This window comes from Coregonus clupeaformis, chromosome 13 (assembly GCF_020615455.1).
Source record: "Coregonus clupeaformis isolate EN_2021a chromosome 13, ASM2061545v1, whole genome shotgun sequence".
Lineage (NCBI taxonomy): Eukaryota > Metazoa > Chordata > Actinopteri > Salmoniformes > Salmonidae > Coregonus > Coregonus clupeaformis.
The window spans coordinates 25,040,824-25,068,209 of NC_059204.1; the positions used below are offsets into that span (position 1 = coordinate 25,040,824).

Sequence of the window (27,386 nt, forward strand, 5' to 3'; positions counted from 1 at the left end):
AGAAAATAGTAAAAATAAAGGAAAACCCTTGAATGAGTAGGTGTGTCCAAACCTTTGACTGGTACTGTGTATATCCCTGTTTTTTTGGGGGGTCTGCATTGCGACATTCAGGGCTGGGATAGTGTAATCCTGGTCCTGTAGAAAATCAATGGCTGCTCCATGTTCTATTCCTGGATACTATTAATGGCCTCCCCTGAGGACAGGGATGGAGGGAAAGAGGGAGAGGGAGAAATAGATTGTCCGATGCTGGTTGGCATGGTAACCTGGCCAGGTGAAAGGGAGCCTGGGAGGGGGGAGCTGCAGCTTTTGTCTCGTGGGAGCAGAATATCCAAGAATTCCCTGCAGCCAGGCAGAGAGGCAGGCTGACATGCATCATGTTTGTTGCCCTCTGGGCTGGATGTTTAGAAATGGGGCTCCCCTAACCTCTACTGTGTCAGCCAGAGATACACATACCAGTCAGTGCTGCTAATTAAACCGTGTGTGTGCGCGTGCGTGTGCATGTGTGTTTACTGTATGTAGTCCACTTTGTTAAATAAAAAATGTGTGGCTGTCCAATGTTTAAGTCTCCCAGTGGAGGCGTCACCTCGCCCCCCTGCCCCCAGAGACGTGTTCCTCTGCCCATAATTCCGCCGGATATTAAAGAAATACATCAACACAGCAATTACAGGCCCATGAAACACCCTGGCACTGTGGCATGTGCCTCGGGCAGACAGACACAGCTGTGCTACTCTCTCACTCACACACTGATTACATTGGTCATGTCTGTGTGATCTCCCCCTGTGTGATGGCCACCTCACCTCATGTAGCCCTGTACAATAGGTGTTTCATTGACTACACATCAACACTGTAGTGTCCCATCAACATGATGTTAGTCTTAGCTAGGCTAGTTTGAGCTTACCTATGTCATAATCATGGTAATACTACACTCGTAGGAGAACCCTTTTTGGTTCCAGGTAAAACCCTTTCGGGGTTCTACATCCAAAAGGTTTCTACCTGCAACCAAAAAGTGTTCTTCAAAGGGTTATCCTATGGGGACAGCCAAAGAACACATTAAGGTTCTAGATAGCACCTTTTTTTCTAAGAGTGTAGTGGTCGAGGTCATAACTGTTTAGCGTAGTATCAGCCTCTGTCGGGGGTAAACATTGCACCTCGGAGCCACTTTAAATGGCACAATGAGATTACTGTTGCTCAAAACGCTAACATTTACAGAAGGGGGGAGGAGTTATTTTTTCCCTCACTACTTCAAGTGCATCACACTAAAAATTCATAGTTTTCATGCAAAATAAATCAACCTTATTTTTCTGTAGCATGGCTCAAAATGGCTGGGGAATGAATAAGAGATGAAACTTAAATGTCTGCAACCCCTCGCCTGACACTTTCCATCACATCACAGGAGCCGTGTGTGTGTGTGTGTGTGTGTCATTACACACTCGGTTGTGGGGGTAATGAGCTGTGTGTGTAAGTAGTGTGCTGTCCTAGTGTACTGGCAGAGACCTGCCAATAGGGATTTTCTCAGATCCAAGCCTTGGCTGCTTGTTGTCATAAGATGTTTGTTGTCACAGCTCAACATAACAGGGAAGCATGGAGTTCACTGTATTTTATGTTAGAAGTTGGAGCAATATCTGCAGAATGTAAACCAAAACACTTAGCAACCACTGAAGTCAGCAATACTATGACTCAATTAAGTGTCATTTGAGCAGAGAGATTTGATTCATTACAGTGTTCCCCTGTCTTGTAACGACCCTCCATGTGACAGGTATCACTATGATGTCCCACTGGAATTGGATTATGGCTAAATGTGTTTATGTTCAGCCTGTCTTACTTCATAACTAATGTAACATGTCCCGTCTCTCTCTCTCTCTCTCTCTCTCTCTGTCTCTGTCTCTGTCTCTGTCTCTGTCTCTGGCTGTCTCTCTCTCTCTCTATCCGCTTTTTCTCTCTCCTTCCAGTCCCGGCCATGATCACGTCGTACCCCAACACCACGCTGGCCACGCAGGGCAGTGAGAAGAGGATGAGCTGCACGGCCCACGGGGAGAAGCCCATCATGGTGCGCTGGGAGAAGGAGGAGCGCATCATCAACCCGGAGAGCAGCCACCGCTACGTGGTCACCGTCAAAGAGGTGGCCGACGAGGTCATCTCCACCCTGCAGGTACACAGACACACCAGTGGAGTGGTGCTGCCCTCTTCCCAGTTACAGTTACCTCAGCTGAGGCCAGGTGGAGAGCTACTGGGTATGCAGGGCTTTTGCTTGGAGCAAAGCGTTGTAGCAGAAGCCTGCACTAAATTTGTCCGTTTGTAGACCGGTATGATGATGGCTCATCATGAGTCCTGTCTGTGAATGATTTAGCCCAGAATGTGTATTTTCCATGCACATCCTCATCTATGTAGCTGACCCTCTTTTTCCTTTTCCCATAGATCCGGCCTACAGTGAGGGAAGACTCTGGCTTCTTCTCCTGCCATGCCATCAACTCCTATGGTGAAGACAGAGGGATCATTCAGCTAACAGTGCAAGGTACAGCTGCACACCACTGACAATTGTCATGAAAACAAAATGAAATACAAAATTGAACCCCCCAATTAGGGTAATAATGCAAAATAAGCACCCTAGCGTTGTATAACCATGTATGTGACTTTATGGTGTCCCTCAGAGCCCCCGGACCCTCCTGAGGTGGAGATCAGAGAGGTGAAGGACAGGACTATTGCCCTCCGCTGGACCATGGGCTTCGATGGAAACAGCCCAATCACAGGCTTCGACATTGAGTGCAAGAACAAATCAGGTACAAGACAAACAAGAGTTCTCTTTGTAAGAGATGATATGTTCTGGATGCCAGCGGTACAGTAAGCCTACATGGCGCATACCACTGTATGGACAGAATACAAATATTTTCACTTCCTGTGTATTTCTAAGGTCTATCCTGGTGAAATGCTTCTATGTATCCTCATGTTAAGCTGGATGGGCTCCTCCTGTCTTCCAGAGAATGATTATTCATGATATTTTTCTCAGTTCTATAATTCAATACAGCAGACTAATGCACTTAGCAGGCTTTGACCTTTAGCCCCACTTAGTGGTCCTCACTAACCCCCATAAACCTTGACCCTTGACCCCGGCCCCACAGGCTCCTGGGAAATGGCCCAAAGGACCAAAGACGTGTCTCCCCAGCTCAACCAGGCCACCATCATAGACCTGCACCCCTCCTCCACCTACAACATCCGCATGTTTGCCAAGAACCACATCGGCAAGAGTGAGGCTAGCAACGAACTCACCATCACCACAGACGAAGCAGGTATTAGACCCACCACTGGTTAAATGTATGCACACAGAGCATGCAGACACAGACATACAACAACAAGGCAAGCACACAGACATGCGTAGCTATACTGTACATACACATTTAGACTGATGCACTTCATATATACATATGGCAAAGCAGGCAAACAGGCAGGATGATGAACTGCAAAAGGAAAGACCTACATACGTGACTGACTTACATACGTGACTAGGATGAAAGAGGTAGAAAAGAGGGTAATGGGGATGAGGAAGTCAATTCATTAACAGCAGAGTGACATCAGCTCTGTTGCATTATTGAACACATGCTGACCCTGCACTAAAAGTGGGACTTTTCAATTAGCAGACCATGTTGTAAATGTCACACTGTGGTCAATAGATCACTGGCCGGCCCCTCTGCAAATTGCTCCTGTTCCCTTTGGTGGTTCCTCCCAATCCCCACACTGCACTTCTCTCTCTCACTTCTCTTCTGACTCTGTCCCCCATGACCTCTCGTAAACATGACCTCCATCTTTATTATTGTTCAAGTGGGCTGGGTCATCTGAGACCAAATAATCTGGTCTACCCATAGATACAGTAGAACTTTAGCCTTCCATGTCTCAGGATCTTTGCCTTAACCTTGGAATAACCTTCAGAATACACTGACTGGATAGTTTAATTCCTTTGCAGACTAATTTCTGCCTTCCTGTACCTCGTCTACTCAACTGACAGTAGCTCAGATCTGAATGACCTTGATGTATGTTCTTCCTTCTAGCTCCTGATGGTCCCCCACAAGATGTGCAGCTTGAAGCTTTCTCCTCTCAGAGCATCAGAGTCTCCTGGAGGGTAAGATATGTTTAATCAATTCCATCAAGACTGAGAAGAACTTACTGTAGCTCTGTGGTCTACTACCTGCATGGTCTGTTACAGTTCAGGTCATTGAGGGCCACAACCATTCTTCTGTCCTCAAGAAGATGTCCCCCAATATCTAAATGTACGTTCCCTTCTCCTCCCTCTTCCCTCCCTCTCTCCGTCTTCCACCAGGCCCCTAAGAAGCACCTCCAGAACGGGGCGATCCGGGGCTACCAGGTGGGCTACAGGGAGTTCAGCACCGGGGGGAACTACCAGTTCAACGTCATCACCATGGAGTCGACGGGGGACAATGACCACAGTGAGAGTGTCACCCTGGACAACTTGAAGAAGTTCACCCAGTATGGGGTGGTGGTGCAGGCCAGCAACAGCGCTGGGACAGGACCCTCCTCCCAGGAGGTCATCTCTACCACGCTGGAGGACGGTGAGGACACACACACAGTCTGCCTTTAGCTGTCAGTAACAATATCATGGACAGTTAAAATCTTACTGATTTCAAACATTTCTTTAGCTGAATTAGGGTATTCTACAGTATTGTGGTGCATCAAGGGTCAAATGACTGATGTTTTGTCTCTGAAGGGAGTGAACTCCCAGGATGGAGCTTTATCGACATCTCATGGATGGTGTTGGTACTGCTGGTGTAGTGACAGCTGATGTTCAGTATTGTAATGGCTGGTCATTTTTGTCATGGCTAAAAAAAACCTGATGAAGGATAGGTCCCAAAACCCTAATTTTTTACTTTAAATAAGCATTATGAAGTTCACTTCCAAGAGTATCTCAATATTCTCCTCTCTTCAGTAAACTCTTCTGTACATTCTACTTGTTTGGAGACTGAGGTAACAATGTTGTTTTTCCTCCTCCCTGGTTGTGACAGTTCCCAGCCGACCTCCAGAGAACGTCCAGGCCACAGCAGCGTCCCCAGAGATCATCTCTCTATCCTGGCTGACCCCTCCTAAAGACGCCCTCAATGGCATCCTGCTCGGCTTCAGGGTCATCTACTGGGCCAACCTGCCCGACGGAGGTACAGCCCACACACACACACACAGATGCATGCAGGCACACACACTCACACACAGATGCATGCAGGCACACACACACACACACACACACACACACACACACACACACAGATGCATGCAGGCACACACACACACACACACACACATACAAATTCACACACACACACACAAAGAGAGAGAAGGATGTAGATGTTACACTGTATCTGCCCTTGTCCGTAACCTCCAAGACACATAGAATGTATACAGTATCAACATGATTACCTATGCATGATAATTCTAGTGGATGAATGAGACATATTAGCTGTGACCCAGGCTTTCTAGTTCAACTCAGACAGCCTGGCATGGCATGCAGTCATCACGTGCTGGAGAGACGTCAGAGTGATGGCTTCTGACAGCACTGTTACTTTTGACCCCTCATCTGTCATATCACATCCCCTCTGATGGACCCTGGATGCACCAATTGAAAAGCAGCACTCAATCTAGTTTGCATAGTAACAGTACATGTCATAGTGGGACACACTCCAAACAATACTACAGCCATAGCCATGTATTACATCTACTATATACATATTTTACATTTTACATTTTAGTCATTTAGCAGACGCTCTTATCCAGAGCGACTTACAGTTAGTGAGTGCATACACTTTCACATATAGATATCTTATGTACCATTGACAACAATTCATATGAATACAGATCTTATTCATTTAAATGAAAGATGTCACTCATTATATCAAATCAAAGTTTATTGGTCGCACAGTTTAGCAGATGTTATAGTGGGTGCAGTGAAATGCTTCTGTTACTAGCGCCTAATAGTGCAGTAAAATGTCTAGCTCCTAACAGTGCAGTAAAATGTCAAACAAGTACACAAATAATCAAAAAAACTAAAATTAAGAAATCAAGAAACGTCAGAAGGAATCCAATTAACAACCCAAGTAACACTGTATCAGTAATCCAAATGCAATCTATATATACACTGAAAATATATACTAAGAATGTGTGATATGTGTGATAGAAATCACATCGATGTATTTATTGTCTAAGACACTTGTCTAAACCTTCAGCCAGGGCCTGTTGTGCTCTTCATTATATTCTAAATATGAGCAATATAAATGTTGTTGTTGGGAAAATATCAAGGGTTGTTTACCTCATGTACCAGCAGAGGGGGATATAGGCCCCTTTTCTAAGATGGTGGAACAACTGTGTCTTATCCATCAACACTGCTCTAAACATTTTTTTTTACATTTTTAGTCGTTTAGCAGACGCTCTTATCCAGAGCGACTTACAGGAGCAATTAGGGTTAAGTGCCTTGCTCAAGGGCACATCGACAGATTTTTCACCTAGGCTCGGGGATTAGAACCAGCGACCTTTCGGTTACTGGCACAACGCTCTTACCCACTAAGCTACCTTACCCACTAAACATCTGGCACCACTGCAGTAATCAAACTCATCACTCTGTTATTCTACTCAAACAATGATTCCTTTTATTATTTGCATTCTAGCACTCATCAATGGTATATATTTATCAGCCATTTTATGGATTTCAAATACAGTGCATTTGGAAAGTATTCAGACCCCTTGACTTTTTCTAAATGTTGTTATGTTACAGCCTTATTCTAAAATGGATTACATCGTTTTTCTCCCTCATCAATCTACACACAATACACCATAATGAGAAAGCAAAAACAGGTTTGTAGATTTTTTTGCAAATGTATAAAAAATAAAAAACTGAAATATGACATTTACAGAAGTATTCAGACCCTTTACTCAGTACTTTGTTGAAGCACCTTTGGCAGCGATTACAGCCTTGAATCTTCTTGGGTATAATGCTATTTGAGGAGTTTCTCCCATTCTTCTCTGCAAATCCTCTCATCTCTGTCAGGTTGGATGGGGAGCGTCGCTGCACAGCTATTTTCAGTTCTCTCCAGAGATGCTCGATTGGGTTCAAGTACGGTCTCTGGCTGGGCCACTCAAGGACATTTTGAAACTTGTCCCGAAGCCACTCCTGCGTTGTCTTGGCTGTGTGCTTAGGGTCGTTGTCCAGTTGGAAGGTGAACCTTCACCCCAGTCTGAGGTCCTGAGCGCTCTGGAGCAGGTTTTCATCAAGGATCTCTCTGTACTTTGTTCCGTTCATCTTTCCCTCGATCCTGACTAGTCTCCCAGTACCTGCCGCTGAGAAACATCCCCACAGCATGATGTTGCCAACACCTTGCTTCACCGTAGGTATAGTGCCAGGTTTCCTCCAGACATGACACTTGGCATTCAGGCCAAAGAGTTCAATCTTGGTTTCTTCAGACCAGAGAAATCTTATTTCTCATGGTCTGAGAGTCCTTTAGTTGCCTTTTGGCAAACTCCAAGCGGGCTGTTATGTGCCTTTTACTGAGTGGCTTCCGTCTGGCCACTCTACCATAAAGGCCTGATTGGTGGAGTGCTGCAGAGATGGTTGTCCTTCTGGAAGGTTCTCCCATCTCCACAGAGGAACTCTGGAGCTCTGTCAGAGTGACCGTCGGGTTCTTGGTCACCTCCCTGACCAATGCCCTTCTCCCCCGATTGCTCAGTTTGGCCGTGGCCAGCTCTAGGAAGAGTCTTGGTGGTTCCAAACTTCTTCCATTTAAGAATGATGGAGGCTACTGTGTTCTTGGGGACCTTCAATGCTGCAGAAACATTTCTGTGCCTCGACACAATCCTGTCTCGGAGCTCTACAGACAATTTCTTCAACCTCATGGCTTGGTTTTTGCTCTGACATGCACTGTCAACTGTGGGACCTTATATAGACAGGTGTGTGCCTTTCCAAATCATGTCCAATCAATTGAATTTACCACAGGTGGACTCCAATCAAGTTGTAGAAACATCTTAGCAAATTAAGCTCAATTTTGAGTATCATAGCAAATGAATACTTATGTAAATAAGATATTTCTGTTTTTATTTGTAATACATTTGCAAAAATTTCTAAAAACATGTTTTCACTTTGTCATTATGAGGTATTATAGGTAGATTGATGAGGATATTTTTTTTAATCCATTTTAGAATAAGGCTGTAATGTAACAAAATGTGGAAAAAGGGAAAGTGTCTGAATACTCTCCGAATGGATTGTACCTACAGTACAGTGAGTCAGAATTCGGTGATTACAACTATTAGTATACAGCATATATTTTACTGTACGTTTCCAAATCACGCTATTATGACTCATAAACCTATAACTCACTGTTATATCCCAGAGAACTGTTCTGATCAGCCCACAACACAACTATAAATGAAGGAGCTATAGAGCCATAGATTAACAGATTCCAGAGCTCTTCATATTCCGTTCCAAGATAGCGTAGCAGTGCGGTCGTGTTCTCTTGTGTGTCCATGTAAATAGCCAGTTTTTTGTATATTTTTTTGTATTTTACGTATATATTTCCCTATCACACTTTTCATCCTTCTACTAAATATACTTTCCTGCAACCCGCCTCACTCAATGCGGAACGGATTCTATTATTTACTCACCTTTATCTAGAATCTCCAGTTGAAACTAGCCAGCCAGCTAACTAGCTAACTAGCTACTTGCTATTAGCCGCCGTTAGCGGTTTTCACCCAGAACATCGGATTTTCTGCCGGAATAACTGAATCACTGGACCATAACACCGGATCTAGCTAGCCGCAACCGGATGGATGTCGAATGGATGTTGCTGTAGGATAATCACCACTGCCCCCGTAGCACCAGTTAGCCTTGAGCTAGCCCCAGCTATCTACCTCTCTGTCTACCGGACGGGAGTAGCCAGCTAACCAGCTAACTAGCTACTTGCTATTAGCCACCATTAGCGGCTTTTCTCCATTGTCCGTGGCCTGCACTACCTACCAGCCAGCTCTAGCCTGGACTATTATCGGCCAGTCTGCACTGTCTGCACAGCGAGTTATCGACCCAGAACCTATCGGATTTTCTGCCGGAATCACTGAATCACTGGACCATTAACACTGGATAATCGCAACTAGCTAGCTGCAACCAAATTAACGTTGTTGTTGGCTAATCAGCCTTGAGCTAGCCTTGAGTCAGGCACATCTCCCAGCTATCTACCTCTCTGTCAACCGGACGGGACCTCCTAGAGTCGACACAGAGCCCTGCCGATCCATCACGACTGGTCTGCCGACGTAATCGTCTGTGGTTTCAACAGGCTTCCCGTTGCGACGACCACAAAGATCCATCTGCTAGCCCCGGCCCACTAGCACAAGCAAACTACAACGTGCTTCCTTCTCGCTGTGCTGAAGCACCAATTTGAACTGCTCTTGGACTCACATATTGCTGTTCACTGGACCTTATGATCACTCAGCTGCACAGCTGATGCCTGCTGGACTGTTCCTTTACACGGTAAAGAACTGCCAAAAGGGGTGGAGTTGCAATCTACTGTAGAGATAGCCTGCAGAGCTCTATCATACTATCCAGGTCTGTGCCCAAACAGTTTGAGCTTCTACTTCTAAAAATCCACCTTTCCAGAAATAAGTCTCTCACTGTTGCCGCTTGCTACAGACCCCCCTCAGCCCCCAGCTGTGCCCTGGACACCATCTGTGAATTGATTGCCCTCCATTTATCCTCAGAGTTCGTACTGCTTGGTGACCTAAATTGGGATATGCTTAACACCCCGGCCATCCTACAATCCAAACTAGATGCCCTCAATCTCACACAAATTATCAACGAACCTAAATCCGTAAACATGGGTACCCTCATAGATATCATCCTGACTAACTTACCCTCTAAATATACCTCCGCTGTCTTCAACCAGGATCTCAGCGATCACTGCCTTATTGCCTGCGTCCGTAACGGGTCTGCGGTCAAACGACCACCCCTCATCACTGTCAAACGCTCCCTAAAACACTTTAGCGAGCAGGCCTTCCTAATTGACCTGGCCCAGGTATCCTGGATGGATATAGATCTCATTCCGTCAGTAGAGGATGCCTGGTTATTCCTTAAAAGTAATTTCCTCTCAATCTTAAATAAACATGCCCCATTCAAAAAATACAGAACTAAGAACCGATATAGCCCCTGGTTCTCCTCAGACTTGACTGCCCTTGACCAGCACAAAAACATCCTGTGGCGTACTGCATTAGCATCAAATAGCCCCCTCGATATTCAACTTTTCAGGGAAGTTAGGAACCAATATACACAAGCAGTTAGGAAAGCAAAGGCTAACTTTTTCAAACAGAAATGTGCATCCTGTAGCACTAACTCCAAAAAGTTTTGGGACACTGTAAAGTCCATGGAGAATAAGAGCACTTCCTCCCAGCTGCCCACTGCATTGAGGCTAGGAAACACTATCACCACCGATAAATCTACAATAATTGAGAATTTCAACAAGCATTTTGCTACAGTTGGCCATGCTTTCCACCTGGCTACCACTACCCCGGCCACCAGCTCTGCACCCTCCGCTGCAACTTGCCCATGCCCCCACCGCTTCTCCTTCACACAAATTCAGACAGCTGATGTTCTGAAAGAGCTGCAAAATCTGGACCCCTACAAATCATCTGGGCTAGACAATCTGGACCCTTTCTTTCTAAAACTAGCCGCCGAAATTGTCGCAACCCCTATTACTAGCCTGTTCAACCTCTCTTTCATAACGTCTGAGATCCCCAGAGATTGGAAAGCTGCCGCAGTCATCCCCCTCTTCAAAGGGGGTGACACTCTAGGTCCAAACTGTTACAGATCTATATCCATCCTGCCCTGCCTTTCGAATGTTTTTGAAAGCCAAGTTAACAAACAGATCACCGACCATTTCGAATCCCACCGTACCTTCTCCGTTATGCAATCCGGTTTCCGAGCTGGTCATGGGTGCACCTCAGCCACACTCAAGGTCCTAAACGATATTATAACCGCGATTGATAATAGACAGTACTGTGCAGCCGTCTTCATCGACCTGGCCAAGGCTTTTGACTCTGTCAACCACCGCATTCTTATTGGCAGACTAAATAGCCTTGGTTTCTCAAATGACTGCCTCGCCTGGTTCACCAACTACTTCTCAGATAGAGTTCAATGTGTCAAATCGGAGGGCCTGTTGTCTGGCCCTATGGCAGTCTCTATGGGGGTGCCACAGGGATCAATTCTTGGGCCAACTCTTTTCTCTGTGTATATCAATGATGTCGATCTTGCTGCTGGTGACTCTCAGAACCACCTCTACGCAGACGACACCATTTTGTATACATCTGGCCCTTCATTGGACACTGTGTTAACAAACCTCCAAACGAGCTTCAATGCCATACAACACTCCTTCAGTAGCCTCCAACTGCTCTTAAACACTAGTAAAACTAAATGCATGCTCTTCAATCGAACGCTGTTGGCACCCGCCCACCCGACTAGAATCACTACTCTCGACGGGTCTGACCTAGAGTATGTGGACAACTACAAATACCTAGGTGTCTGGTTAGACTGTAAACTCTCCTTCCAGACTCACATTAAGAATCTCCAATCCAAAGTTAAATCTAGAATCGGCCTCCTATTTTGCAACAAAGCCTCCTTCACTCATGCTGCCAAACATGCCCTCGTAAAACTGACTATCCTACCGATCCTTGACTTCGGCGATGTCATTTACAAAATAGCCTCCAACACTCTACTCAGCAAATTGGATGTAGTCTATCACAGTGCCATCCGTTTTGTCACCAAAGCCCCATATACTACCCACAACTGTGACCTGTACGCTCTTGTTGGCTGATCCTCACTACATATTCGTCGCCAAACCCACTGGCTCCAGGCCATCTATAAATCACTGCTAGGCAAATCCCCGCCTTATCTTAGCTCATTGGTCACCATAGCAACACCCACCCGTAGTATGCGCTCCAGGAGGTATATCTCACTGGTCATCCCCAAAGCCAACATCTCCTTTGGCCGCCATTCCTTCCAGTTCTCTGCTGCCAATGACTGGAACGAATTGCAAAAATCTCTGAAGCTGGAGACTCTTATCTCCCTCACTAACTTTAAGCATCAGTTGTCAGAGCACCTTACCGATCACTGCACCTGTACATAGCCCATCTGAAATTAGCCCACCCAACTACCTCATCCCCATATTGTTATTTATTTTGCTCATTTGCACCCCAGTATCTCTATTTGCACATCATCTCTTGCACATCTATCATTCCAGTGTTAATACTAATTGTAATTATTTTGCACTTTGGCCTATTTATTACCTTACCTTCATAACTTGCTACATTTGCACACACTTTATATATATTTTCTGTTGTATTTTTGACTTTATGTTTTGTTTTACCCCATATGTAACTCTGTGTTGTTGTTTTTATCACACTGCTTTGCTTTATCTTGGCCAGGTCGCAGTTGTAAATGAGAACTTGTTCTCAACTGGCTTACCTGGTTAAATAAAGGTGAAATAAATAAATATATAACAAATATGCTATGGCTGCTTTGGGACAGTTCAGTGTTTGAATGGTTACATTAGAAGATAGGGAGGAGAAGGATATGTACTAACAGGGAGGATGGAGCATTAACAGACGGTGGCTCTAATCTAGAATGCAGTAGAGGAGGGAAAGAGAGAAATAGAGAGAGGGAGAGACATCCATTATTCAACACTTAGAGAAGCATCGTCAGAGTCGAGGACAGACACACCAGAACAGACCAAGGATGGGATTTTTAATCCTGTATTTGTGTCCATGGTTTGATTTAATAAGGTGTTATGTATGACATCCTTGGACATCTTATTTTCTGTATGTGATATACTATACAAGTATACACTGAGTGTACAAAACATTAAGAACCTTCTTAATATTGAGTTGCACCCCCTTTTGCCCTCAGAACAGCCTCAATTCATCAGGGCATGGACTCTACAAGGTGTCAAAAGCATTCCACAGGGATGCTGGCACATGTTGACTGTTGTAAGTAACATCAAACTTTCCAGGACATAGACATGTCTTATATGGGCAGAAAGCTTAAATTCTTGTTAATCTAACTGCACTGTCCAGTTTACAGTAGCTATTACAGTGATACCATGCTATTGTTTGAGGAGAGTGCACAACAACAAAAAACGTATCACGGCAACTGGTTTGATACATTCACCTCTGAAGGTAAATAATGTACTTACATTCAGTAATCTTGCTCTGATTTGTCATCCTAAGGGTCCCAGAGATAAAATGTAGCATAGTTTTGTTTGATAAAATCAATTTTTATATTCAAATGTAGGAACTGGGTTCTACAGTTTGAACCCCTGCTGTCTCTGGCTCCACACCCACCCCGCCCGGCCATCTAGATGTGTGAAAGTTAGTGTATAAACTAATTATCCATCATGTATGATATTCCTGGAAGTGTGTAAACTTACATTTTGTTTTACCATATCATTTTTGTATGTTCTCTATAGTTATGTACTTGAAAATGTATAAATGTACCAATTCGGCACATTTGGGCAGACTTTATACAAAATAATCCAGTATTGCAATGCTTCACTGAATCAATCTGAAACTTTGCACACACACTGCTGCTATGTAGTGGCCAAAATCTAAATTACGCCTAAACTGCAATATTATACTGTGGCCTTTCTCTTCCATTTCAAAGATGATGGAATAAAAAACGCATGTTTTTTTGTTTGTATTATTTACCAGATCTAATATGTTATATTCTCCTACATTAATTTCACATTTCCACAAAGTGTTTCCTTTCATATGGTATCAATAATATGCATATCATTGCTTCAGGTCCTGAGCTACAGGCAGTTCGATTTGGGTATGTCATTTTAGTTGAAAATTGAAAAAAAGGGTCCGATCCTTAAGAGGTTAACATGTCTCCTCTCCTTCATCTACACTAATTGAAATGGATTTAACAAGTGACATCAATAAGGGATCATAGCTTTCACCTGGATTCACCTGGTCAGTCTATGTCATGGAAAGAGCAGGTGTTCTTAATGTTTTGTATTTACCTGTAGCGCACAAGCAACTTTTCTTCTAAGTTAGTTGACATTTACAGTAATTCTGCATTTGACATCCTTGTTGTTTTCCCTCCCTTCTTCCCTGTCTCTTTTCCTTGCTCCCTACTTCTCTTTCTGCCTTACTTCGACCCTTATTTCCTTTCCTTGCCCTCTATCCCCTCCTCTCCTTCTCCTATCTCAGAGCTGGGGGAGATCCGTAACGTGACCACCTCTAAGCCATCTCTGGAGCTGGATGGTCTGGAGAAGTACACCAACTACAGCATCCAGGTGCTGACCTTCACCCGGGCCGGGGACGGGGTGCGCAGCGAGCAGATTTTCACCCGCACCAAGGAGGACGGTACGAACACCAGTAGACCAGGAGACTTCTCAAGCACTGATCTAGGATTAGCTTACGCTCCCTAAATTCTAACCTTAACTATTAGGGGGAAGATGCAAAACTGAACTTACATCAGTCTGTAGGGGAAACTGCATCATACTAATCATACTAGAGGTCAGGGGTCAACTGTGGTAGGTCAACCGTGCCTAGATTTACATATCCCCTCTTGCATTATGGAAGAGCGTTTTGCAAAGTAGAAATAATTATGACAGGACTTCTGTTTGAATTTGGTGTGAAATTATATACATTTTTGTTGACAGTTGGTGCAGATGACTCACATAAGTAGGTGAAAAACTGCAGCTCTTGCATATTGCAGATCGCTCTGTAGCATCAGACGTTCAGGCACGCTCACTGGAATGAATGATTTTGACACTGGCAAAACTTAAATACGGAGTGGTTTCCTTAGATGATACACAAAACAAGGATAAGGGTAATAATGTATATTTCCTCAATGTTTTCCCTCACCAGTTCCTGGTCCTCCGGCTGGGGTGAAGGCAGCGGCGGCATCTAACTCGGTGGTGTTTGTGTCGTGGCTCCCTCCTCTCAAACTCAATGGCATCATCAGGAAATATACTGTCTTCTGCTCTAACCCACACCCCACGGTAAAGAGGACACAGAGTACTGGGTTTCACAGTACAGGGATGAAGGCATGTCAGTGGTGGGCATACAGTATATTTAAGAGACCAGACATAAATTGGAGGAGAGGGAGGCACCAGGTTCAAGGGCTAGACTAGATAAGAAGCCCGCATGGCACACAAGGCTACAGGGAGACTGATGGGGTACTGCTGGCTTATAAACCCTCTATCTAACATTGTCAGGGCTGTGTCATCAATGTTCAGCTCCAAGAATTGATAGCTTGGTACAGACATTTGAGTAGGTCCTGTATTTCTCTGCTAACATCATGCCGGTCTCTCCACTCCTACAGGTGAGCAGTGAGTTTGAAGCAGCTCCAGACATCTTCTTCTACCGTATCCCCAACCTGAGCAGGAACCGCCAGTACAGCATCTGGGTGGTGGCCGTCACCGCAGCCGGCCGTGGCAACGCAAGCGACATCATCACCATCAAGCCCTTGGCCGAGGGTAGGTGGAGCTTATGGTTTCCCTTCTCATTATCCTGAAACAGATGATAAGAATAGCTGTCTCAGTCTCTGAATGTTTTTAGAAGACACAAAAGACATCAGCTCATTTTCACTGTGTGCATATGTGCTGATGTGTTTGAGTTGTGTTTTCTGTCAAAGCCTTGATCAGAACATTTAAAGGGGTACAACCCTGAGAAACTCTCCCTATGAGTTGCCTACCTTAGAGCTTATTCAGATTGACAAAAGTTGGAAGAGAGGCATCTGGACGAATTTAGAAAAGAGGAGACTATACTATCTCCTATCACAGGATGTGAATGTAGTTGAAGCGAGCTCATCAAACTGAATGCAAACAGGTCTGCTATTCCACCCTGTCAGCACTGTGCTGATGGTGAGCAGTGATAGGCAGTGTAGTGGTTGGAGTCGGGACCTCGCAACATTATCTGGACATTCTCATCCTGTTAGAGGCAGGGGTGATAAATGTGGTTTCCAGTCTGGAGTTCCAGACCTGATGTGTTTTAAAAATTAGTTTGCTGCCTGATCATCCTCATCCCAAACAGACCACTTTATATCTGTCTAAGCACAGAGATGGGCTCTGTATGCCTTAAGGGGTGCAGGTGTAGAGGAAGAGGTGGTGAATTCAATAAAGTTGGATAAGGAATTAACAGTTTATACTGCTTTTATAGAGCTTCCCTTGAAAGTATTTGGGATGGATTTCCACTTTGGGGTCTATTCCATTACTTCTGTTGTACCAGCAAAACTAAATCAAGTCAGCCAAAGTATTTGACCCAGTTGTGGTGTGTTTGTATGTGTGCAGCTCCTGCTCAGATCCTGACATTCAACGGCACAGTGACCACCCCCTGGATGAGGGACATCGTGTTGCCTTGTAAGGCGGTGGGCGACCCAGCCCCCACGGTCAAGTGGCTCAAGGAGACGTGAGTACAGAGTACAACACGTCATGCTGCATGTAGGACAGACAGTAGCACTTAGAACAGACCATGTTTTGAGTCACTTTTAACGCACACTAAATACCAGTGAAAAAACTGTGGCTCTTTGGAATGCCAATTTTCACTGAAGACCCTGTTTGTTTGCAGTATCCTTTCACACTCATCAGCAGAATGTAAAATAATCGTGGTTGTTTACATGTACTGCATATTCCTACACACAAGTACTGTAACATTATCCAAGACTTTTCAATGATTTTCACTGTGGTGTATCTCACCGTAGTTCATTGTCTGTCTGTCTTTCGTACATTTGTCATTCAGCAATGGAAGCCCCGCCCCTGCTGTGATTGACAGTAGACGCATCGTTCAGGGCAACGGCAGCCTGGTCATCCGCACTGTGAAAGCTGAGGATTCTGGGAACTACACCTGTGTGGCTAGCAACAGTTTTGGGCCAGATAAAATCATCCTCAACCTGCAGGTTCAAGGTAAATGTGTGGTGGAACAAATCAGTTTACCAGTCTTCAATTCAGTGATAGTCATAAAAATACTAAATAGACGTGTATTCATGAAGTGAAAGGATATCATCATGAGTTAGAAGGACTTAAATAAAATCCATATTTTTACTTCTAGTTCCCCCGGACCAGCCTCGTCTCACCGTTACCAAGACGACCACCACGTCCATCACTCTGTCCTGGATACCAGGAGACAACGGAGGCAGCTCCATCAGAGGTCAGACACCAACACAGCTAGCAGCAACAGTAACTATTATAGGATATTTTTGTTTTTTTCCTTGGACAACAGCTTACTGACTTGATTAAATAGGGTTCCCTATTAGCAACACCAGGATGGCTGTTTAGCAGGCAACACTGTAACATCCTAACCTCTCTCTCACACATCAGGCTACATCCTGCAGTACTCAGAGGACAACAGTGAGAAGTGGGGCAACTTTGCCATCAGCCCTAGTGAGCGTTCCTATCGACTGGAGAACCTGAAGTGTGGCACCTGGTACAAGTTCACCCTGACTGCCCAGAATGCCGTGGGGCCAGGGCGCATCAGTGAGATCATCGAAGCTAAGACTCATGGGAAAGGTAGGGAGATGTGACATCCTTTTACATATGGTTTTTATTAAATAGTGACTCCATTTATTTTACTCAATTAATGAAAAACTAATTATTATGGAAAGACCTCTCATTGAAGTGTTTGTGTGGTCTGTCTCCTCTCTCCCCAACAGAACCCCAGTACTCTAAAGAACAGGAGCTCTTCACCAGTATCAACGCCACTCGTGTCAGGCTCAACCTGATTGGCTGGAACAACGGCGGCTGTCCAATCACGTCCTTCACGTTAGAGTACCGTTCGGTGGAGTCTCCCACGTGGACCACGGCCCAGCGCACCTCTCTGACCAAGAGCTACATCCTGTATGACCTGGCCGAGGCCACCTGGTACGAACTGCAGATGAAGGTGTTCAACAGCGCCGGCTCAGCAGAGAAGAGGGTCAAGTTCGCCACTCTGAGCTACGACGGCAGTGAGTTCACTTGTCTCTTCACTGATACTATACATACTGTAGCAAGTGATAAGTTGAAGGATATACACGCTTATAGTGACTTATTCAGGATATCTGAATAAAGAATGAAGAACTGTAGTTTAAAAGGCATGTACCTTACCATCCCTTGAAAATTGTGTCAAAACTGCCTGAGTCTCCATCAAAAACTTTTGTTTACAGTATGTACTATACCTGCCTTAGAAGAGAAGGAAATTACTTCATATTTAGCTATTTACTGGTGCTTGGAGCTCTTCCCTCGTCCCTGCCATTTAAAGTGGCTGTCTCATGCTAGTCTTTCCCTGGTCCAGGCTTTAAAAGGCTCTAACTGATGAATGGGGCAGTTAAGTACCTCAAGTAGATTTTCTGCTGACTCCAGTGGCCATGCCTCTGTTTATGACGCCTCCATCACGGCCCTATCGAGCGCTCGGCACTGCATGGTTTAAATAATTACATGATCTACCGACTGCAGAGGGGCTAGAGGGGGCCAACAGATAAGCAATCACCTGCTAGTGCCAGCACCCCCCCCCCCCTAGGGATTCAATGGCCTTATCCAACCGAACCCAAACCTTACACACACACACACCACACCACACCCCTTCCCTAGATCCTGGTCTATTTGTCCCCCCCACATCCATCTAACCCCCCAGCTGCCCAGGAAGTGTAAAACAGGGGAGAAAAAGCTTAGTATTCAGCTAAGAAGGATGAGTTTATCTATTTTAAGTAATGAATTCAGTCAACTGGGCATTACTGCCAGTTTGGCAAAAGGTCAGGGGCTGATTGCAGCTAGCGCAGTGCTGCAGCAGCTTGTTGGAGCAGATTGCGTGGGTTTGATGGGAAAGATATTAGGATTGGATGCAAGCTGCAGAGGCACTGTTACCTTGTGCCAGGTGCTTGATCCATGTTTTAAACATTAACAAAGGTAATTTACTATTTACTATTCATCGACAGACACTGCATAGCAGAGGAAGCTGGTGGGAGTAGCTATAGGAGGACGGGCTCATTGTAATGGCTGGAATGGAATGTGGGAACAGTATCAAAAACATAAAACATATGGAAACCACGTTTGACTCCGTTCCATTGATTCCATTCCAGCCATTACAATGAGCCTGTCCTCCTATAGCTCCTCCCACCAGCCTCCACTGCTGTATAGGCTTAATACGTGTTTGTATTTGGATGATTGACAACCTTCTAGTTATTGTACAAGTAACCTAATGTAGCAGGCGTAAAAGAAACGCCTGAGTGCGATGCCACACATTCTGGTCCTGACGAGAAAAAAAACTGTCAAGGAGGTTCTCTTCTGCATTATTCAACCAATCACTAAATGTGGAGGAGGAGTTAAGATAAAGTGTCGCCAAAAGCGGAAGTCGCATTACAGGCTCTCTTCCAATTCCCCTGAAAACCTAATTTACCCAGCCCCGCTGAGGGTGTTGTACAGGCAACCTACATTATGTTGTCATAACACATGTCATAACAGTTTGTCAGCTAATGACATCTCTATGACCTGTCTCAAGGTACCATCGCTCCACTGGTGAAGGCTCCAACTGTGAGTGTGGACAGTACGTCCAGTAACGAGGGTCTGAAGATGGTGACCATCATCTCCTGTGTGCTGGTGGGCATTGTGCTGGTCTTTGTCCTGCTGCTAGTCCTCAGGAGGAGAAGGAGGGAACAGAGACTGAAGAGGCTCAGAGGTGAGAGGTCACAGCAGCAACAGGGCAACACCTGATTGGTTAGATTTCTGTAAGATTTCTGTAACTATTGTCTAACTATTGTCAAGTATAGTGTGAGTATCATCTGTATGTAGTGTGATTTTTGTTCTTGTTTGCTCTGTAGATGCGAAAAGTTTGGCAGAGATGCTGATGAGGTAAGCATGAGCAGTTTGACGTACAGTGAGGGAAAAAAGTATTTGATCCCCTGCTGATTTTGTACGTTTGCCCACTGACAAAGAAATGATCAGTCTATAATTTTAATGGTAGGTTTATTTGAACAGTGAGAGACAGAATAACAACAAAAAAATCCAGAAAAACGCATGTCAAAAATGTTATAAATTGATTTGCATTTTAATGAGGGAAATAAGTATTTGACCCCCTCTCAATCAGAAAGATTTCTGGCTCCCAGGTGTCTTTTATAGAGGTAACGAGCTGAGATTAGGAGCACACTCTTAAAGAGAGTGCTCCTAATCTCAGTTTGTTACCTGTATAAAAGACACCTGTCCACAGAAGCAATCAATCAATCAGATTCCAAACTCTCCACCATGGCCAAGACCAAAGAGCTCTCCAAGGATGTCAGGGACAAGATTGTAGACTTACACAAGGCTAGAATGGGCTACAAGACCATCGCCAAGCAGCTTGGTGAGAAGGTGACAACAGTTGGTGCGATTATTCGCAAATGGAAGAAACACAAAATAACTGTCAATCTCCCTCGGCCTGGTGCTCCATGCAAGATCTCACCTCGTGGAGTTGCAATGATCATGAGAATGGTGAGGTATCAGCCCAGAACTACACGGGAGGATCTTGTTAATGATCTCAAGGCAGCTGGGACCATAGTCACCAAGAAAACAATTGGTAACACACTACACCGTGAAGGACTGAAATCCTGCAACGCCCGCAAGGTCCCCCTGCTCAAGAAAGCACATATACAGACCCGTCTGAAGTTTGCCAATGAACATCTGAATGATTCAGAGGAGAACTGGGTGAAAGTGTTGTGGTCAGATGAGACCAAAATCGAGCTCTTTGGCATCAACTCAACTCGCCTTGTTTGGAGGAGGAGGAATGCTGCCTATGACCCCAAGAACACCATCCCCACCGTCAAACATGGAGGTGGAAACATTATGCTTTGGGGGTGTTTTTCTGCTAAGGGGACGGGACAACCTCACTGCATCAAAGGGACGATGGACGGGGCCATGTACCGTCAAATCTAGGGTGAGAACCTCCTTCCCTCAGCCAGGGCATTGAAAATGGGTAGTGGATGGGTATTCCAGCATGACAATGACCCAAAACACACGGCCAAGGCAACAAAGGAGTGGCTCAAGAAGAAGCACATTAAGGTCCTGGAGTGGCCTAGCCAGTCTCCAGACCTTAATCCCATAGAAAATCTGTGGAGGGAGCTGAAGGTTCGAGTTGCCAAACGTCAGCCTCGAAACCTTAATGACTTGGAGAAGATCTGCAAAGAGTAGTGGAACAAAATCCCTCCTGAGATGTGTGCAAACCTGGTGGCCAACTACAAGAAACGTCTGACCTCTGTGATTGCCAACAAGGGTTTTGCCACCAAGTACTAAGTCATGTTTTGCAGAGGGGTCAAATACTTATTTCCCTCATTAAAATGCAAATCAATTTATAACATTTTTGACATGCGTTTTTCTGGATTTTTTTGTTGTTATTCTGTCTCTCACTGTTCAAATAAACCTACCATTAAAATTATAGACTGATCATTTCTTTGTCAGTGGGCAAACATACAAAATCAGCAGGGGATCAAATACTTTTTTCCCTCACTGTATAACTTTATAGATAGTTACTATTGTCTAATGCATTACTGGAAGAAAAAAACATTCAATACTGTATCTATAGAATCATATCAGAATCACCAGTATCTGAAGATATGATGCAGTGTAATGAAATCTGTATTCAAATCTGTGTATTACGTTTTCTGTGTTCCCCATGCAGTAAAAACACACGACCTGCAGACACCATCAACAAGCAGCAGCAGACCCTTAGAATGCACATCGACATCCCCCGAGCCCAGCTGCTCATAGAGGAGAGAGACACCATGGAGACAGTCGGTGAGTGGACACTCTGATACATTATGATGCTTTCATGTGTTCTCTGAATTATCGGAAACTTGGGACTGAAACTCCCGGAAAGCTCCCGGACATGTCAAAACTCATAATGAGCTTCCAAGTAGGAAATACGAGTGGGAAACTGGTGTAACATTGGATAACAATATGTAAATATCACATATCTGTGGCCTTCCATGTGGTAGTAGTACCTACTGTGGCTATTCTCATCGTACTGTAGTGACCATGTTTGTGAAATGTTTCTCTCTCTTTCAGACGACAGGTCCACAGTGCTGCTGACTGACAATGACTTTGGGGAGACTCAGAAACAGAAGTCATCTACGGTTACCCACACCGTCCACTACCAGTCCCTGTCCCAGGCCACCGGACCTCTAGTGGACGTATCTGACGCTAGGCCAGGAACCAGTAAGTCCAGTACGGACATCCTCTTTACTTTACTAGCGGTGGAGCTAGAATTAGTAAGTGTGATAAGGATTGCATTCATACAGCTGGAATGTATACAGGTAGAGTTGATTCCAGACAACAGACTGGTTTTATTCAGCTCCAGTCCTCAGAGAGTCATCAGAAGCATTATGAACACTGCCACTACCATCTCCACTGATGTTGTTCACACTGATAAGCAATTACTTTCAACACAGTGGTTATTGCTGTAATATTATTTTAAATTCTAACCATGAATGATTATGTATGTGTAGTGCATCCAACCAAAAATGGACATATTTGTGGAGGACTGCAGTCAACCCAATCAAACCGTTTTCTCACTGTTATTGTAAGCTATATGTATTTGTGTGAACACAAGAGGTCCTGAGATGAACTCCATGTGAGATATTGTGATGGTGGGCGTTTTCTTTTTGTTGGTTTATGTGAGGATTGGGTGTCCAGCCGTCATTGCTGTTGCCAGCTACACACTTACTGTCACCCTTAAAAACACTGTCAGCTTAAAAAAACAGGGCATTGCAGTACTCAAGATGAACCCTTGCTATGTGACATAACACCTTACTGTGATGTAACGTCCTGTAACCTTCCTTGTCAGATCCCACAGCCCGCCGCACAGCCAAAGCAGGCCCTGCCGCACGCAACCGCTACGCTAGCCAGTGGACCCTGAACCGACCACACCCGCCAGTCTCGGCCCACACCCTGAGCACTGACTGGAGACTGCCCACGCCACGGGTGGCCGGCTCTGTGGACAAGGAGAGTGACAGCTACAGCGTCAGCCCATCTCAGGACACAGGTAACAATGCACCTGAAGACGAGACAAGTCTGTAACAACCGCTGTAACAGTCCCCATATATCCTGTAATATCACCCTTAACCATAACAACACCTCTCACCTCTTTAAAAACAACAGATCGGCCTACTATAGAACTTTCAACCATGCCAACAGTTTATAACAATGCTAAGGCTAGCGTTAGCCCCTAACTGCTCTACTAACACGGCCTCTAACCCTAACCCCTGGTGTAGACCGGGCACGGAGTAGCATGGTGTCCACAGAGAGCGCCTCGTCCACCTACGAGGAGCTGGCGCGGGCCTATGAGCACGCCAAGATGGAGGAGCAGCTGCGGCACGCCAAGTTTACCATCACAGAGTGCTTCATCTCGGATACGTCGTCGGAGCAGATGACGACGGGTACCAATGACTACACAGACAGCCTGACGTCCAGCACGCCCTCCGAGTCAGGCATCTGCAGGTTCACTGCCTCCCCGCCCAAGCCTCAGGACGTCAGCCGAGTAATGAACATGGCCGCGCCCAAGGCTCACAGACCGGGTGAGGTCACGTAGACACATAGCTAACTCAGCTGTAGCTGTAGCTAACTCTGAGCTCTGTCGCTAACGTTTGCTAGCCTTCACCAGGCTTGTTACCCTAATCTTAACCCTAACCCTAACCCTAAAATCTGACACATACTTTCTTCATAGATAGACTGTGGGGTTAGTCTATGGTCTGTTACCTGTATGTAGAACTGTAGCAGAATTGAAAAACTCTGTGTCGTAACATTTCAAGGTATTATGTTCTTCATATGCCAATAAAAACTAACAAACTGTAATAGCCATTTAAAACACAAAGCTGGTCAGTCAGACTAAACTAATCAATTCAGGGCCATTTCCCTCTCCCTCGTAAATGTCAGGCCAACCAGAACATATCCCAGGGTTTCGGGTTCGTAAATATTTACTGCTGATATATAAATGTAACTGTTCTGAAGCTAATGGTCTAGTAATGCTCAGGGTTGCAAAATTCTGGGAACTTTCAATAAATTCCCTGGTTTTCCCGAAGTCCTGGATGGGATTCCAGCAAACCTGGAATCTTCCAACAAGGATTTCTAGAAAACCAGGGAATTTATTGAAAATGTTTGCAACCCTAGTAATGCTATATAACTACTTGCAGCAACAAATGTGGAGTTTTGCAGACAATGATTTGCATAAATTAATGTATTAATTAAGGTAATATATGAATTACTTAATTAAGCTTATTCTATTGACAAAACTCCATTGCAGGATGACCAAGCTTGAACATTGAACCACTTAAATCTGTTTGAGGCCACTTGTAGTCTGTGAGGTCCCTGTTTGAGATCACTTGCTATGAGGTCACTTCATCTTATAAATTCAGCCTTCTTGTTTAAGTCTTCATCTTATTAATTCTATATAGTTTTGGTTCATTATAGTTATATATTTTATTAAACTCAGGCTTTGTAGACTTTACTCAGATACATTTGTAATGAACTGCACTGGGGGGGGTTAATGACATTGTAAAATATTGCCATTTCATTTAATGTTGGTCAAGGCCTAATTCAGATGAAGAACACAGAGAATAATGAACCACTGAAGTATTCTTTGGCATATTACCTCAATAACCAGACAAAGCTCAGCTGGTAGAGCACGGCGCTTGTAATGCCAGGGTAGTGGGTTCGATCCCCGGGACCACCCATACACAAACATGTATGCACGCATGACTGTAAGTCGCTTTGGATAAAAGCGTCTGCTAACTGGCATATTATTATTATTATTATTATTATTATTATTATTATTATAAAGCAGTATACTTTAATAGACTGTCAGAATCTATGGATGACTTTGGCATATAAGCTACCCTAGTTTTGTGGGTTGGAGTGGAAGATGTGAGGAGCTTGTATCTCCCCTAACCTTTCCCCCAGGGGCAGTCATTTCTCTTTACTGAAGTGTTTTGAACTGAGATTTTTCCATAATTCCACTGGCCATATGTGTATTCAATGGGTTTGTTGTCCATAAAACAAAATGCATCATAACTAACTCCCCTCTCTTTCCTTCCTTTGTCCTGTAGGGGGCGAGCTAGTGCACCTGCCTCCTTACCTGCGCATGGACTTCCTACTGAACCGTGGAATGTCATGCTCGGGCACTGGAGGGAGGGGTGGCGCGGGGGGGGAGGGGGCCATGGGCCAGGCCTGTTTGGAGCCCCAGAAGAGTCGCTCCCTGAAACGGCCGTCACGCATGGCGCCCCCTACTCCCACAGAGGCCCCCCAGGCCAGCAGCAGGGCCAGCAGCAGGGACCCAGTGGCCCAGTGGCAGCCTGGCTCAGCAGCCACCCTGCCCCACAGAGAAGGCTCAGAGCTGGCCCAGGCCGCCAAGCTTAGCACCTCCCAAGAGTCCCTGCTGGACTCACGAGGACAACTCAAACAGACCAACAACCCCTACGCAAAGTCCTACACGCTGGTATAACACCAGGGGCATGGGGCCGGACTAAAACTCACACTAACACTAGACTTATTACACTTACAAGTGCAGTAAACTGACTCTCACCACACAGTCCTGTATATAACGTCCCCTTTCTTCTTAAAGGAGGGGTAACTTTTACTAATCTTCTTTTATTTATTTTGGAGCTTTCTTTCTTTGTTTTTTAAACTTGTGAGAAAATTCATTCATCTGAAATGACTCCACACAGAGCTTGCCAAACTAATTATGTTATGAGGGAACATTATTTATTCTTGATTATTATTGTTAATCATTAATTATTAATCAGTGATTATTTGTTGTTAGTTCTCAACTATTAATGATTATTAATTATTGATAACAAATGATCAATTATTACCATTACTACACTATTTGAATAAGAACCTGGACAACTTTCTTTCCTGAGTGTGAGACAATAATTTGGAGCCTGTCATTTTTTTCTATGGAAACTTCCTCTAAAACACTGAATGAATCTTCGGAGAAATCTGGGAATGGAAGCAATCGACACCAGTCCAAACTTGTCAGCTGCTCTCAAATTGTTACTTTTTTGAAGAAAATAATCTATTTCCTATGGATGCATGGGGACTGACCAATTAAAGACGATTAAGAGGATTATGATCACGACTGGACAGCCCAGTTGAGCATTTTTGTCACACTATGAAATGATCAAATGTGAAGATTTATTATTCTTATTACTATAAATATATATATATATAAAAAGAGAAATCACTTTTATTTGTGGATATTACAGGGAAGAATTGATTTGGTTAATAAAGTCCTTAGTCATGTTTGCACATATCTCATTTTGATTAGGAAATGGAGTCTCTGTTGATCTTTCTCTGTGTCCCATACTCTGATGGTGCAATATGAAAAAAGATTATGGAAATTATATTGATACTATTTGCTCTATACTGTACTGTAATGAAAAAATAACAATGTTAGTATACTTACAGGGCGGGACAAACCCCAGCTATGTATTCAGGTGTAGTTTACCATTGCTAATTTGCCAGGGTGGTAGATGAAGTTAGCTAGAACAGGGAGGGTCAGAGATATAATGGTTTGCACTTCACGACACCCCAAAACATTTGTCCAGACAGAACCCCTATTCTCAGTGCACTAGGTAGAGTCTTCAAGGCTCTCACTCTCCTCCTCAGTAGATGTATTGTCGTTGCATTGCCGTGATGCTCCTCTACAGGGAAAAAACTTGAGACAATCCCCCCTTCAAACCAAACCAAAATATATGGGAAATATATTTCTAAAGTGTGGATATAACTACACAGTTTTAGTTGTTGTTTACCCTGGCCCATTTTTTCTTTATTTTTTATTCCTGGAGGGAGAGATTGATAAGAATGCTGTGAGGTCATTAATGCCAGTTTATATGATTTGTTTTAATTGTCTTCATTATGATATTCCTTTTAAAAAGATGTCGCTTTTTATTTTTAACATGGTGTTCACCATGGTGGCACTGAAATGAAGAGAAACTAACCCACGGTTCACATTTTATTAATAAAAAGGCTGTTCCCCAAATTATCCTTCACAGTTTGACATGAATGACTGGCGATGGGTTGTTTAGAGACATGGATAGAGGAGGGCGCCCGCAAAGGTTGTGGGTGGGGGTGTGTCACTGGGTGAGTGAGTGAGTGAGTGAGTGAGTGGTGATAGTGGTGGATTGTTGGGTAATTCATCTGAAATGAATTTGAACAACAGTCATTGATAATCACTAATTCCTTTTTATGTAAAAGCACTCATGAGTCTCATAATAATCAAACTCTCCAAACTAAAATATTGTTGTACCAATGACGTTTCATGTTTTTTCAGTACTAAACCCCCGAAGGGCCCGGGCTGGGTTTCTACTAAGCTAATATATGTAGTTGTTTTAAGATCGTCATACCAAGGATAATTTATACCCCTGTAAG

The 27,386-nt window shown here is 44.3% G+C and overlaps 1 protein-coding gene across 3 annotated transcripts in view; it reads left to right on the forward strand.

The window, feature by feature from the left end:
- LOC121579798 (Down syndrome cell adhesion molecule homolog) overlaps positions 1–27,002 on the forward strand; it is a 158,990-nt gene extending 131,988 nt beyond the window's left edge. Inside the window, exons 12-33 of one of the 3 annotated variants that reach the window (XM_041894700.2) lie at positions 1,950–2,149; positions 2,416–2,512; positions 2,649–2,777; positions 3,117–3,284; positions 4,041–4,111; positions 4,310–4,559; positions 5,010–5,156; positions 14,230–14,385; positions 14,893–15,026; positions 15,350–15,503; positions 16,317–16,434; positions 16,765–16,928; positions 17,074–17,172; positions 17,343–17,531; positions 17,675–17,965; positions 19,495–19,671; positions 19,814–19,844; positions 21,643–21,758; positions 22,029–22,187; positions 22,807–23,004; positions 23,234–23,536; positions 25,064–27,002. In XM_041894700.2, coding sequence (XP_041750634.1) covers positions 1,950–2,149; positions 2,416–2,512; positions 2,649–2,777; positions 3,117–3,284; positions 4,041–4,111; positions 4,310–4,559; positions 5,010–5,156; positions 14,230–14,385; positions 14,893–15,026; positions 15,350–15,503; positions 16,317–16,434; positions 16,765–16,928; positions 17,074–17,172; positions 17,343–17,531; positions 17,675–17,965; positions 19,495–19,671; positions 19,814–19,844; positions 21,643–21,758; positions 22,029–22,187; positions 22,807–23,004; positions 23,234–23,536; positions 25,064–25,458 — 3,746 coding nt within the window. In that variant the 3' untranslated portion in view covers positions 25,459–27,002. The remainder of the gene's footprint in view (positions 1–1,949; positions 2,150–2,415; positions 2,513–2,648; positions 2,778–3,116; positions 3,285–4,040; positions 4,112–4,309; positions 4,560–5,009; positions 5,157–14,229; positions 14,386–14,892; positions 15,027–15,349; positions 15,504–16,316; positions 16,435–16,764; positions 16,929–17,073; positions 17,173–17,342; positions 17,532–17,674; positions 17,966–19,494; positions 19,672–19,813; positions 19,845–21,642; positions 21,759–22,028; positions 22,188–22,806; positions 23,005–23,233; positions 23,537–25,063) is intronic. The other 2 variants (XM_041894701.2, XM_041894702.2) reach the window with 2 other exon arrangements.
- Positions 27,003–27,386: the final 384 nt, after the last annotated feature.